At 45.0% G+C, this 15,067-nt stretch overlaps 1 protein-coding gene across 2 annotated transcripts in view; it reads left to right on the forward strand.

Annotated features, from left to right (window-relative positions):
* The window catches only part of kif13a (kinesin family member 13A), a 38,554-nt gene extending 24,262 nt beyond the window's left edge, over window positions 1-14,292 (forward strand). The window contains exons 17-41 of one of the 2 annotated variants that reach the window (XM_030781070.1): window positions 339-558; window positions 763-925; window positions 1,091-1,234; window positions 1,591-1,740; window positions 1,855-2,019; window positions 2,289-2,462; window positions 2,730-2,881; window positions 3,205-3,337; window positions 3,548-3,694; window positions 4,239-4,271; window positions 5,425-5,524; window positions 5,776-5,902; window positions 6,156-6,211; window positions 6,579-6,703; window positions 8,428-8,604; window positions 8,834-8,926; window positions 9,092-9,244; window positions 9,394-9,471; window positions 9,680-9,730; window positions 9,827-9,911; window positions 10,277-10,428; window positions 11,295-11,400; window positions 12,016-12,066; window positions 12,274-13,314; window positions 13,542-14,292. In XM_030781070.1, coding sequence (XP_030636930.1) covers window positions 339-558; window positions 763-925; window positions 1,091-1,234; window positions 1,591-1,740; window positions 1,855-2,019; window positions 2,289-2,462; window positions 2,730-2,881; window positions 3,205-3,337; window positions 3,548-3,694; window positions 4,239-4,271; window positions 5,425-5,524; window positions 5,776-5,902; window positions 6,156-6,211; window positions 6,579-6,703; window positions 8,428-8,604; window positions 8,834-8,926; window positions 9,092-9,244; window positions 9,394-9,471; window positions 9,680-9,730; window positions 9,827-9,911; window positions 10,277-10,428; window positions 11,295-11,400; window positions 12,016-12,066; window positions 12,274-13,314; window positions 13,542-13,675 — 4,010 coding nt within the window. In that variant the 3' untranslated portion in view covers window positions 13,676-14,292. Of the gene's footprint in view, window positions 1-338; window positions 559-762; window positions 926-1,090; window positions 1,235-1,590; window positions 1,741-1,854; window positions 2,020-2,288; window positions 2,463-2,729; window positions 2,882-3,204; window positions 3,338-3,547; window positions 3,695-4,238; window positions 4,272-5,424; window positions 5,525-5,775; window positions 5,903-6,155; window positions 6,212-6,578; window positions 6,704-8,427; window positions 8,605-8,833; window positions 8,927-9,091; window positions 9,245-9,393; window positions 9,472-9,679; window positions 9,731-9,826; window positions 9,933-10,276; window positions 10,429-11,294; window positions 11,442-12,015; window positions 12,067-12,273; window positions 13,315-13,541 lie in introns of both variants that reach the window. The other variant, XM_030781068.1, reaches the window with a different exon arrangement.
* Window positions 14,293-15,067: the final 775 nt, after the last annotated feature.

Genomic DNA, 15,067 nt, shown 5'->3' on the forward strand with positions numbered 1-15,067 from the left:
CGTACACATATACAAACCCCTTTTAGTGCTACATTAAAAATAAGTGACTGTGTTATCCAGATGTTATGACATGGCCTCTTGTTTTTGCGCTTGGAGTGTCATATATACCATGCCATAGTGTATCATGTATGCATTCTGATGACAGCAAGTTTTGACGCATTATGACATTACGTAAGTCAATTATCATGAAATGGAATAATATGAATGACCTTGCTGTCCATCGTCATCAGTAAGACTTATGCACAGCGCTTATAGATGCTTTTGGCAACATCGCTGGGGTGAACTGTCCTTTAACACGGAGAGATTAAGTGAACGCTGTGTTCCCGGCTGTGCTGTAGATCCCATGCAGAACGTGGTGCAGGTTTTGGAGAAGCAGTACCTGGAGGAGAAGCGCACCGCACTGGAGGAGCAGCGCATCATGTACGAGCGGGAACTGGAGTCGCTACGGCAACAGCTGTCTCCTGACAGGACGTCCCACCATCACCGCAGTAACAGCGACCGCCTGTCATTCCCCACACACACCGCACACAGCAAACTGCGCCTGTGGACAGAGGAGAGGTGAGAAACTTCATTCGTTCCGTATCCATTATCGCTTTGACGTACACACACGCTTAAACTCGTCTATTTAAGCTATTCGTGTTTTGCCCGTGTGTTGTTATTATAAGTTATGATACTGTAAGTTCAATCTGTGAGGCTGTGGAGCGCTGAGTCTCAGCGGGTGTGCTGTGTTCAGCTGCAGAGTGAATGTGCTCTTTGTGGCAGGGACGAGCTATTCCGCCAGAGCCTGTCTCGACTGAGGGAGCAGGTAGTCAAAGCCAACACCCTAGTGCGAGAGGCCAACTTCCTGGCTGAGGAGATGAACAAACTCACAGACTACCAGGTCACCTTGCAGATCCCCGCTGCCAACCTCAGTGCCAACCGAAAGGTGAGCTCTCATACCCGTGCGTACACACACGCTCTCGCACACACTCGCACTGGCACACACACAGGTCGTGCCCTCTGATGACCCTACAGGACGCTAAGTTTAAAAAAAAAAAAAACATCTAGTAGGTTAAATCTGCTGGATTTGTTGTATTTTTTTATCATCCAGCGAGGAGCCATCGTGAGTGAACCAGCCATCCAGGCAAGGCGTAAGGGAAAGGGGACACAGGTGTGGACCATTGAGAAGCTGGAGAACAAACTGGTGGACATGAGAGACCACTACAGAGACTGGAAGGAAGGCACACAGGAAATGGTAAGAGCTTCTCTGTGTCCACATAGGATGATATGAAAGTTCTGCTTCAAGTAAGGTGGTGAAGACTATGCCGTAGTTGGTACAGCATATTTCAGGACATTTCTTTGCACTATTTTTAATAGCAAAGTTATGTTCCCTCTTCTACATTTTAATACTGAACTTAGTGGTGACACTTATGACACAGACAGCTCCTTAATGTCTACAGACTTAGCTTGTATTCTGCCTGTCTTCGAAGTCGCTTTGAATAACTTCATCTGCTAAATGAATAAATGTAACGTAAATGTAGATTTTTCTGGTTCCAAACATGGAGATTTGGTTATTACATTGTCTTTTTCTTTGTTTTGTTTTTTTTACAGTATAACAGGTTCCATAACAAGCACAGTGACCCATTCTATGAGGCACAAGAGAATCACAACCTCATTGGCGTGGCCAATGTGTTCCTGGAATGCCTCTTTCATGACATCAAACTTCAATATGCCGTTCCCATCATCAGTCAGCAAGGAGAGGTATACACACACAGCCCTACTCGGTGATCAGTGGCTCTGTAGAGCAAGTTAGCATTGTTTGAGTTCATGCCTTAATATTTTGTTGTGTGTGTGTGTGTGTGTGTGATTTCTCAGGTTGCAGGGAGGCTGCACGTTGAGCTGACGCGTGTTTGCGGGGCAGTGCCCGAGCGTCTGGCTGGAGGAGACGACTCGTCGGAAAACTCGAGCGAGAGCAGCAGCTATGAGGTTATGGACACCCATGGAGAAATAGTACACATGGCCAAGAAACTCACCTGCAGGGTACTGGCACCTCTCCAGCTCTCCAGCAACATTATGTTGTAGTAATGATCACCCAATACCAAAATAATGATGCATGTTCTACACAAGACCTTTTTGGTGTTGTATTCAAATTGTTTTTTGTTTCGAAGTTATCTACACTTAATGAACAAATCTTTTATTGAGAGCAGGTTTATTCTGGTATTCTAATGATTTATGGGGCATTTTAAAACGTGTACATGGCTTTTCTTAGACTCGACTAACTGGTTCTGCCTCACTCTCTGTGCTTCCAGGTTCGGATAAAAGAGGCAACAGGTCTGCCTCTAAATCTGTCCAATTTCGTCTTCTGTCAGTACACCTTCTGGGAGCAGGCGGAGCCTACGGTGGCTCCACCCATGGTCAGCCCTGACACGCCCTCGATTCAGACCCCAGAGGCCCATTTCACTGTACGCTTTGACCACTGCAGGGTAAGAACATGCTGCTGTATTGATCATTACACGGTTAGGAAATATTCTTTGTGTCAGCAAAACAAGGAGATTCAACAACAACACAAGAAACGCTGATTCACCTAAGTGACTCCACAGACAGCTAGGGACAGCAGAGCAAGTTCAGATCAATTTAATTTCAAATGAGTTTGGTTAAATGATGCTTCAGTTTACCTCACAATTCAGTGCTTATGTTGATTTGTCAGAAGTTAGTGAGCTGTTCTCATGTGACCTGCTCCACTGCTGTAGGATTACGTGGTGCATGTGACAGAGGAGTTTCTGGAGTTCATCTCTGACGGAGCTCTGGCTATCGAGGTATGGGGACACCGCTGTGCTGGCAATGGACGCTCACTGTGGGAGCTGGACTCACTGCAGGCCAAGACGCGGACTCTCCGAGACCGGTAGATACAAACACATGTACACGCCGTATCACAGATTTGTTTAGTATATCTATATGATCCTTATGTCGTGTATATAAAGATCACCCCCGTCGAACTTTATTTGAGTCAGTGTAATGCAATTTTCACTGCACGAATATTATTAAAGTTCACTTTTTACACTTAAAAACGCACATTTACATTTGGTTATATTTCTTACCTTTGCCCAATGTGTGTGTGTGTGTGTGTGTGTGTGTGTGTGTGTGTGTGTGTGTGTTTGTGTGTGTGTGTGTGTGTGTGTGTGTGTGTGTTTGTGTGTGTGTGTGTGTGTGTGTGTGTGTGTGAAGGTGGAGCGAGGTGTCTCGCCGGATCGAGCTGTGGGCATCCATACAGGAGCTGAATGAGCAGGGGGAGTACTCCGCTGTAGAGCTGCACCCAAGTAAAGACGTCAGCACTGGGGGAGTGTTCCAGCTACGTCAGGTCAGAAACACATTCGCACACTGTCTCTGTCTCTGTGTTTGTGTCTGTCTGTCTGTGTGTGAGTCTGTCTGTCTGTCTGGCAGGCAGGCAGGTCTGGTGGCCATCTGTGTACACTACACTTGTGTGTGTATTATTCATGTCGCCTTACCTGTTGGTTGCTCACTGTGAGTGTGTGTCTGTGTGTGTGTGTGTGTTTGTGCTGATGTCCAGGGTCACTCCCGGAGACTCCAGGTGTGGGTTAATCCAGTGCAGCAGTCTGGAACTCTGCCTCTACTGGTGGAGGCCATTCTGTCTGTGTCCATTGGTTGTGTGTCTGCCCGCTCTACCAAGCTACAGAGACCCCTGGACAGCTACCAGGTTTGTGCTAACCACAATTTACAGCAGGACACGCACACAACAGACACAACACACACATGCACAAAAACACACATGCGCACATACACAGCTAAAAGTGTAGAGTTAATGTAGGCCATACATGGATGCTGATGTTTTACTAGTCCAGATAGCATCAAAGGTTAAAGTAAGCATCAGTTTTATTCCAGTTAAATATCAATAAAATTGAGGAGCTCCAAATAAAGACTGAATGGTCTTTTTAGCTTCAGCTTTCATTTGTCTGTCCATGAATATGAGAAGATGATTCTCTCTCACATGCTTCTGTTTTTTTTAATATATTATCAGTAAATGACAGTTTACAGGTCTTCTCGTCTCAACCTTTTTCATCTATCTCATTTAGATCTTCATCAGTTAGATTCATATTCTAATCAATCCTTCGACCTTCAGTTACCCGGTGCACTATTTAAATATGTAGAGACACATAGAGACATGTGCCTGGGCTGGCTTGTGCCCGGAGTTGTTCACGGTGCTGTCAGTGTGTGTGACAGAGTGTGTTCTCTTCTGCCAGAAGGAGGAGGAGGACGATATGGATAGTTATCAGGTACTCTTTGTCTGCGTGCTGATGCCTCCGCTGCTCACAATCAAACGGGCATGATGAGAATGTGATGCTAATTTATGTGCTTACAGACAGAGGGCGCCACTCAATGCAATGCAGCAGAGGGCAGATGCGGGGAGGAGCCTGCAGAGTAGATTAATAAAACCCATGTAGAGCTTCGTCTCTGGCCTGGCCCGCCCCCCAAAAATACTGTTAGAAAAGAAGAATTAGTAGAGTAGTTTGACATTTACTCCAGCTAAAATTCAGCTCTCTTGTGCTTTTAAGTTGTTCTTTTCAATACCGGTTTGTTATATAGATTCATCTAAATATCAGCCAGTGTGATGAATTACTGAAAAAACTGAGTGACCAAGTCTTTCATGATCGCTGTGTACTGTACTGAGATTAGGTGATATTTATTTACCTTCACGTCACACATTTTGAAAGAGGACACTCACAGCATGAGGTGATGATGGTCATCCTAATAATTAGTGATTGAAACAGAAAAAGGTGACTGAGCATCAAATGGAGGCCCTATGGTCCTTACCCCCCCTTAGTCCCAAACCCCTCAGTAATCCCAGGATTCCTGCACTAACGCACTGCTGACTGCTTCCTGTCTGTGAGGAACTGCACCGCAGACAAAACATATCTCACCCAGTCACATGATCAGTGCATGTCTGCATGAGTTACTTTGCATGGAGAAGTGTCTTTTTAGTGGCAAAACAAATCAGACATTAAAAAGCTGAATGGGGTAGTTTGAAAACTGCATACAAAAAGCTGGAGTTACTTTTTGCTGTGGTTCTGTTAGGAGTCTGAGTAGCTCAGTGAGTATGTATTGGAATGTGTGAGTGCTATTTGTGGGTAAACTCTTTATAAAATCATTTTAGGCTCGGTATTGTTGGGCAGTTAATTAATGCATAATTGCTTCATCGTAAAGCCTGTGGGTACACAAAAAAAAAAATTCGGTCTTTCTATGCACTCTACTCCAATTTTAGCTTTTTATTTTGCTTGCGCCTGGATTTTTAAGATGCCAAATCCCTATTTCCTGTTGAAGTATCACCCCTTGATACTTTGGATCGTCCCTTTGCTTTCACTGACACAAATTGTCCGACACAGCTCTGCTTGGACACTCTAAACCTTGTGTCATGATCTGTTTTAACAGGAGGAGGATTTGAACTGTGTGAGAGAGCGCTGGTCTGAAGCTCTCATTAAACGCAAAGAGTATCTTGATGAGCAGATCAAAAAGATCATAAACAAATCAGGTGAGGCCTTGCTCACAGACCGGTCAATGGGCAGTGAGAGATATGTATGGTGGACCTTAAGATTACATGGATTACACCCATAGGCCTGTCTTGGTGCTTCAGAAGTAATAGCTTTGGAATATCATTAAAGTTCTCTATGTCAGCTGCATATACATGTGGATGTAACTTGTTAGTGTAGTTTGTTCTTTGAAATATAGTATACTTCAATAATATTTGTATACTTATGTTTTGCTTGTCTTTCTCCCGTGCAGAGAAGTCAGAGGAGGATATGGAGAGGGAGGCTCGGCTGGTGGAGCAGTGGGTGGGTCTGACAGAGGAGAGGAATGCTGTGCTGGTGCCTGCTCCTGGCAGCGGAATACCCGGAGCGCCTGCGCAGTGGTGAGAGCAACTTAGACTTCCCCTTTATTGACCTGACACATTATAACTGACCAGTTAACACCTGCTAGCTCTGACTGAGTCAGAGCATGCTGATGACTAACACATGTGTCATCTATAGAAACGTTCAGAGGCCGTGTACCTCTCGCATGCTGCCTTATTCAAACAGTGATCTTATGCTCCACAGGCTCTCTCACTCCTTCCCTTTTACTTTCCTCCACTCCTCTGTGATTTACCTCTTAATGTTTTGCTCTAGGACGCCCTCTCCTGGCATGGAGGCTCACATCCCGGTGCTGTTCCTGGACCTTAATGGTGAATGTTGTTTTCTGTTTACAGTAAATGGCACCATAATTACATCATGTCCAGATAGCCTCCACTGCTGCTTTTCTGGTTATATGTAATTTGTCAATTGCATTATAACTTTGACATTGATGTCAGTCATTTCACCTAATAGTATTGAAATTGTATTCGAGATAAATGAAATGTGTTTACAAATATCGTGCGTACATTTTGCTAAATTAATGTTCATTTGTTAATATCAATATTTATAAAATGTTTTATGAATTATCATCATTAATATCAGTAATGTACCAATAGCTTCATTACTAAAGCTCTGAATCTAGATCACCTGAAAGTCAGTTTAGGACAAACCATTAATCCTGATTTCTCTCATGCGTAGCGGATAATCTGACGGTGAACGAGCAGCTGACGGGGCCTCATGCTGCAGGCGTGAACTCCATTCTGCCCAAAGAGCATGGCAGTCAGTTCTTCTATCTGCCCATAATCAGGCACAGCGATGACGAGGTACACAACCACAAAACACACCATCTGATACCACTGCCTTTGTTTCATTATACGGTATGTGTAAGGTCAGATCAGTTACTCTTTGTGAAAGACACTGTGCTAATGCTCCATATGCTATGGTGTACAAAGGACATATACTGAAAGGCTTCACCCCTCCTGTGTCTCTGTCTTTTCACGTTGCAATCTTAAATTACATGTCATTTCAGTGCATTTTCTGTTTGATTTTATATGCAAAATTACACAGACTGTCAGAGTGAAACTAAAATGCTGGAAATGTTCTAATGTGGGATGTTATACATGAAAAAGAGAGTCTACCTGTCATCACTTTACTTGACATGAGTTCAGAGGAAATACGTGTGTCATGCATAAAGGTCCAATGCTTTTGAGAACACAAACTCTATAGAGGTCAGCAAAAAAAAAAAAAAACGTCTTATGACAGAGATTCTGAGACCATGACACATGAGGAAACAAGGACTAAAGCTCTTGGCCTGAATGCAGACTGCTATGCCCTGCACACATTCAACATGACTAACACTATGTATGTCATGAAGCTGTCAAAAAGGAGACAGGAAAATGCTAGGAGAGTGCTCTCCACCAGCAGGGACCAGGATACTTTGCAAGGGTAGACAGGATACTTTGCAGTTTCAACACAACTGCAACCCCAGCAATATAGTCAAAGCAGTTACAGAATACCAGTATGAAAGAGCTTGAGTGGTCTTAAGGTGTCCTGTTCAGAATCTGTTTTAAGACTTGGAGACTTGGGTTTTTTTCAGTGAAAGTGACCTGATCTTGAGCTAATCAGCAACAAAGAATAGGAAAAAATTCTCAAAATTTGCAAACCTGTAACAGACCCATATGTTATAAATATACCTGGTGCCAATTAGAAGTCTCTGTCAGTGCAACTTTCTGTTGTACTGTTCTGTTTTGTGTACAGGCGGCAGGGCACTGGCCTAATTTATTATGTGTCTTGATTGACAGTGAGGGGGCTCAGGGGTCCAAATACATGTTTACATAGATGTCTGTGTGTGTATCTGTGGTCCTGATACAACCAGAGATCTGAAGGCTTATTGGTGAGGCCATTCCTTACCTTATATCAGTGAGGCCTGTGCCAGGGCAGTGTTAACTCTTTAAGGAAATGACAGGAGGCCTGACATGCTTTGTCTGGGTCATGCCAGAATGTTCTGTATGCATTATGCAGGGTAGAAAAGGAACAATGTTTTGTCCATGTCTTTGGGCTGAGTGGAAACATTGACTCTTGCTTGCCGAATTTGTTCCGCTACACGTGTTCGTAATAAACTCCACTTGAGTCTCTGGTCTCTGGTGTGACCGCTTCCTTCCCCAGTCGCCATCGTTATCCAAGCTGTGTGACAAAAGCCCTTCCCCACATCCCACATCACAGACAGACCTCACAGGGCTCTGAGCGCTAATTGTCATTTGAGACAGTTCTATTAACCGTTGACTCAGGGGGTTGAACACTTAAGTAAATAGGACTTGGTTTCTTTTTTTCTTTTTTTTTTTTACATTTTGTTTCTCGGGAAAACTTTTGCATTCTTAACATGGTGTGTGAAAGCTGGAAACCATTTCAGTACTGGTAACTTTGGTGGCACACTGAGGTTTGTGTGTTTTGTACTGATGAAGCTTCCGTGAAATGATTAAATGACGTGTGAGTATTGTGAATGTCTGTGGGCTTTGAGCGTGTATTCTTGTTAATCTGTTCACTCCAGGTGTCTGCAGTGTGCTCGTGGGACTCGTCCATCCACGACTCTGTCCATCTGAACCGCGTCACCGCACCCAACGAGCGCATTTACCTGATCATCAAAGCCACGGTGCAGCTGAGTCACCCCGCCTCCATGGAGCTGGTCCTCCGCAAGAGAATCGCTGTCAACATCTACAACAAACAGGTCAGAGCACATCATAGACTCACAATCGCTCTTCACTGTCATATTCACATGAAGTTTAGTATTTCCCATAGCATTTCAGAAATGTTCTCTCGTGGCTCATAGGACATCATTCACCCTCTAGTTCCGTGTTGTACTTAATGGTGATGTTAACATGAATATGATAAACTTTTCTCCACACTGCAATGATTGATTTTCAGCTAAAGGTTTCTCTGTTATTATTTCCCTGTAGAGTTTTACTCAGAGCCTGAAAAGAAGGATGTCGTTGAAAAATATGCTGTATTCTTGTGGCGTCACGTATGAGATTGTGTCCAACATACCAAAGGTACTCAGTGTTCTGTTGTGCCAGCGTCAGCATTTCTTCAATTTGTTGTTCTCAAGAAGCAGTGCTTGACTGTTCTTGTCTTTCTCTCTGCTCCTTTCAATTCTCAATATGTACCCTACCTACTCTCTCCCTGTCTCACACACACACACACACACACACACACAGGCATCAGAGGAGCCAGAGGAGCGTGAGACGCTGGCTCTGATGGCTGCGCGCGGGGAGAGTGAGGAGACGCAGGATGGGGAGAGCTACATAGAGAAATACACCAGAGGAGTCCTGGAGGTGGAGAACATCCTGTGTCTGGAGAGACTACGACAGGTAGTCTGGACTCACGCGCACACACTCACGCAGACATGCTGCACTGAGTATTTTGACGCCTCTGTCACACTTCAGGTCGTATACTAATATCAGATCCTCTTCTCCTGGACTGGTTTGCCACTGTGTATGTTTTATGTTTGTTTATCCAGGCGGTGACAGTGAAGGAGGCCCTGGCAGTCAAAAGCAGACACATAAGGAGGAGTCTGAGTACCCCCAATGTCCAGCATGTAAGACGTCACTCGCCTGCTACTCATTCATCACACACACGCGCGCGCGCGCGCACACACACGCGTGCACACACACGCACACAGAGTTCCCACTCTAACGTTAATGCAGCATTCACTTCACATATCAGTACATAATGACTCTGAAACTGAAGGCTTACCTGTGACGTGCGTTAACCCTCGGCTTAGGCACTGTTTTTTTGTATTGCAGACGTATTGCTGTAAATCAGACCAAACAGGATGCGAGGATGAAGATGCAAAGGTTGGCTTTCCAAAATATTTCATCCGTAGTGCGCTAAGCACATTTTAAAGTGTCTTTGGGCTTCCGCGGGGAACTGACAGTTCTGTCTCTGGACAGGGCCACTGTGAGAGTCAGCAAGACACCACAGACTGCATTTTACAGGACGGTACTGCGTGCAGTCCACTGTCAAAAGACATACCTGGTAAAACCAAGGAGCATCATGGTACGTCCAGCACCTACATAGACTCCATTTCACCTGTCAGTCGAGGCTCATAGATAGAGTCACTTACCCGTTATTATATCAGTTATTGCTTTCTGTGTCAGAGGTCTTACAGCTCTGCATCAACCCTTGGATTAAGTGCCTTGATCAAGGACACACCAGCAAATCTTCATTACTGGGACACATCAGCAATGCTTCATATGTATTTGTAGACAGACAAATACTCAAATATATAAACGCCATACATGTGTTAGGCTTGTAGTGTAAATATCAAGCACAGTATGTTGTTCACACATAGCAGTTGTATGTGCTGTTTTTAAGTCTGTGAAACCTCAAACCCTCCACAGGGTTGGTCCCAGAGAGTCTCACATTCTTCAACTCCAGTCCATTTAAGGCTCTGTCACCTCAGCCGCCCAAGTTCCTCAAGTCCCTAATGCCGGTGAGGGAGGAGAACAAAGCAAAGAAAGCCCTGGAGGCCCGGCCACTGCTTGGCCAAGAGGTAACGCACGTCTTAGAGCTTTTTCTCTCTCTCTCATTTAAGTTTTCACCCTTCATTAGCTTTCAAACAAACTTCCCCATTTTCACACTCTGCAAAACATCACCCACTCATTTATCATTCGGTGCCATAGTTTCTACGAATATCAGTCCCTCCCCCATAAACCAGTAGGGCCTGCAGGCATTAAACCAACAGTTCATCATCTTTCCGAAATGATCTCGTAGTGAGCAGCTTATTGTCTGGCTTGACTGTGCCCAGCCTATGCTTTTGGAATACTTTAACTGAGACGTGATAGCTTTTGTTCATATGTGATTTCACTCTCCTCAGAGCTGACTCCACCCCATGCTCTCCAACAATGACCCCCCCCCCAGTCACATGACCACGGTATTAATTGTTCTTTAGTCACTAATTCAAAATGACCATTGTCCTTTAGGTCAAATCACTGACATCATTTTAGAGAGTGAAGAAAAATGGTAGAGGTCCTTTGAATTGTACGTAGCATCCATCCTGCACACTGACTTCAGAGAGGAACATAAACCTGTTTTAATTGATCAGTTCGTTATCTATCCTTTTAAAAGTCTAAAGTTCTGGCCAGACCTGTACACTTCTTGATCATCAAGAGGTCAATAAGAAGTTAGTGTTTCATTAAATAGTGTCAAACTGGCTGAATCTGTGGCTGTTGTGAAGACACTGAGCATGTGTGAACGTGTTATGTGTATATGTTTGCATGCTTGTGTCACCTGCTGCTCAGCTCTAACCTTACGGACCCAGTGTTGTGTGTGTGTGTGTGTGTGCGTGTGCGTGTGGAATACTATTGTGTAAAATGCTGCATGGCAAGTGTGAAGTGTGCTTTGATGACCCTGTTGCAGAGCATGCGCTGGTTTGTGGAGAGCGGCGTGTGGACCCCTGCCTGCCCCTGGTCAAGGCCCAGGGCGGGAAGTGAGGGCCACAGCAGCAGCGCCAACAGAGCCCTCAGTCTCAGATCAGAACTCACTCTAACACAGCCACACGCTGCTGTAAGTTTAACCACAAACATATACATACACACACACACGCACACACATGCGCGCGCGCTGCTAAATCTCACCAACACAAACATAGACACACCACACACATCTGCCACAGAATATCACGATACATCATAAACACACGACTTAACACAAACAACTGTGGCTAGGTTTCCTCCCCTCGTGTTTGATTCCATCTACTATCACAAATACCCCACGGGCATGGAATGTCTGGGTTGTGACGTGGGAATATTCCATTTTATGACATAGATCAGGGCTTTTTGTACAAGAATCCCTCCCCCATAATATTTTTGTGTGTCTGTTGATGAAATGATCAAGCCTGAAAACTGGACAGCGTGAGTTACCAACTGCACTTAACCTGTTTAGTCAGATGACGATATGGCAAAAGTGCCTCCTGCGGTCCAGCATTCATGTAGTAGTTCTGTGATTAAAAGAAAAATCCCAGCTCAAGCTTAGCTCCTGTGAAATGTCTGGCAGCTCACTTCATTTTAGATACTGGGTCACGAAACTCGTGCGTGTTGATGCTCCTAAGTGATTGTGTGACATCAGTTCATGATACCAGCCCCATCATCACCCCAGTGCTACTGCCGCCTCGCTCATTCCGCACCTCACGGCATGATTTTTCACATTTAACATTTTTATTTTATATCATCTGCCCCTGTTGTGCATTTTTATATTGATGTAAGCCTGTGTACACTAACTTAATCTTAATGAACGAGATTCCCTAGATATAGTGTCTTTTCAGGCTCTCTCCACTAGGGAGCAGTGAAAGCTCATTTAATAATTCTAATTTTTCCTTGCGTACCCGAACCGCTGATAATTGGCCAGGATTCGGAAGAGGAGGAGTCTGAAGTGGGATTGTCTCTGACTCAACCCAACGTTCGTCGATTGGGGTCACTTGACTTCCAGAGCTTCCAGCCATACGTCCCTGAGGACTTTGCCAACTTTGAGGTGTACAATGCCAGCCTGGAAGGTCAGGAGGGCAATCTTTGTGCCCGCGGAGAGCTGGCATCAGGTGTGGGAGGGTTGTCAGGGGGCCGAAACTCAGAAAAAGAAGTGTCTCGCAGCCCCACGGCCAGCAGCTGCACCAGCGGGTATTTCTCTCACAGTGCCTCCAATGCCACGCTGTCAGACGTGCTCTTCTCTGGCAGCGACAGCTCTGATCAGCTCAGTACCAGCACCAGAGACCCTCCAGAGCCTCAGGAACAAAGCTGCCCCGCAGGACGAGGGTCTTTCCAAACCAAATGTGCCTTAGGTGGCGCAGGGGGCGTAAGTCAGCCTCTGCCCATCCCTGCATCTCCTCACACTTTCCTGAACTGCACAGATCCACCAGCGGAGCCGCCCTCCTCCTCTCTGCCCCAGTCCTGTATCCTCAGTGTCAGCCAGGAGTTCACAGACTTTAAGGGTGTGGACGACGGTATCGGAGAGGACGACCTTGGTCGCTTTGAGGCGGGCTGGACGTCTGAGGTGTCTTCTCCGGGACAGAAGGAGCAGGAATCCACCAGACATAAGGGTCGTTCAGACGCGGTCATCATCAACACGTCACCTGCCTCCGCACCTCCCGAGCAGTGCCACCTTCACAACGGCAAAGATTCTGTCAGTGTGCCCGTGTCTCCCTCACACACGCAGAGGCAGGACAGTGTCCAGGTAGAAGCATCCCATACGACAGAGGGCACAGAGGAATCGGACCCCTCTGCGGACTCCAGCGGAGATGAGAGCGCGCCGGTAACTCAGTTACCTGATTGGATGGCTCCTGGGGAGCAAGTGTGGGTGGGTAAGAGGAGTGGCACTGTGCACTATGTCGGAGGAGTGGAGTTCGCCAAAGGGATCTGGGTGGGTGTGGAACTGGACCTCGCTGTCGGTAAGTGGACAAAAATGGTAGCGGGGATTGCTCCACCACTGATATCAGTGATGATAAATGTGGACCATGTTTAAAGTGATAACGCTCGATTGGTAGTGGTAATGGAGAGTGTTAATATAGTGTGAGGTGATTTTGGAGCCACTGTTCGTGATCAGATTTCTTTTAGAGGTCATACATATTCAGTGAATGGTCATGAAGCTAACTGTTCAGTATTTCATCTTTTACAGGCAAGCACAATGGCACTGTCCAGGGTAGGGTTTACTTCCGCTGTGCCAACGGCCATGGCGTCTTTGTAAAACCGTCACGTCTCACCAGAGGGCCTCCATCCACAGACAAAAATCCCCAACCTCTGCCCCTGTAAGGAGTTGCCCCAGGGCAGGATTCCAAGAGGATAGAGAACAGCTCCTATATGGAAAGACCCTACCACGGGTTACAATGGCCAGGGAACTTAGGGCCCGAGCAACAGCAACCAGTGTGGACCAGCTCGAATCATCATCATCATCATCATCATAATCCATCCTTTTTGTTCACATAGGTATTATGGCTGATGTGTCTTTGTAAAGTTATCCTTTTTTGTTTGTTTGTTTGTTTTCACGATCAATCTTACGCTGTGTATTTTTGACATGTATGCCTGTGTCAATATAGTCATTTTCTTTGAATGTCATTTGCACACTTGCACAGTTATGTTTTATAGCATAAATATCCGTTAACTCACGCCAGACTTCCAAGTATGTTCAATTTTCTATCCCTTAACATAACTGAGTCTTTTAATGGAATTTTATTTTAGCAATCACGCTTTCTGTGGAGTTAAAATAGAGCAAAATTTGGATATCTAAGTGAGATTGTACTACTGTTTCTATTCTCGTTTGTTAAGGTGTTTCAGGAATTACCAAAGAAATAGCATTTCAAACCTGCTGTTGAAACTGACATAATATTTTGTTTATTTTAACTTTGTTTAGTCAGTGTTTTGTGTGTGTGTGTGTGCGCGCGCGCGCACGTGTGTGTGTGTGTGTGTGTGTGTGTGTGTGTGTGTGTGTGTGGGACAGATTGAAGCTTAGTGCCATTATTCTATGATTAAGGTCACAAATCAACCAGAACTGACATCATCTGTTTAAAATCATGAGTTTTGGAGAGATTCCTCTTTGAAGTACTCTAATGCATTTTTGGCTTGTTCAGTACTGTATATGTGGGAGGACCTCTAATCCTTTCCAAAACAGAGCTTTTGGCATCGCTGCCTATACGCTTTCACTGGAGTGATTTACAATGGGCGTGTGACGAGTTTATACATTCTTTGTCTTTCAAGATTTTAACACAAAACCGATCTTCATTATGCACGAGATTCAACATGAAGCCTCAGGTGGGGGGACATGAAATGATTTTGACTCCGAACTGTGTGGTATTCTGATGCATTAATAGTACCATGGTCTCATATGACGCCTGCTCAGAAAGAGGCTTTATTGGCCCACCAGTGTTAAGACGCGGGGCCAGATTGGACTGCTCCAAGCATGTTACCCCTTAACAATAGCATGTTTCGCTGACCAGGATACATGCCCAGAAGTACTGACAAGAAAGAAAAAACAAAACCCTGTGTATATGACTCAGTGCTCGGGGTCATTTTTAATTGGGGAAACTCACTTAACCGTTTTTTTTTGTTGTTGTTGTTGTTTTGTTTTGGTGTTTTTTTTTTTTTTTTTATTTTGCTTTATGAATAATTCAACTCTATTGCTGTCTGCATTATTTTATATGTGTGTTT

This window comes from Chanos chanos, chromosome 8 (assembly GCF_902362185.1).
Source record: "Chanos chanos chromosome 8, fChaCha1.1, whole genome shotgun sequence".
Classification (NCBI taxonomy): Eukaryota; Metazoa; Chordata; class Actinopteri; order Gonorynchiformes; family Chanidae; genus Chanos; species Chanos chanos.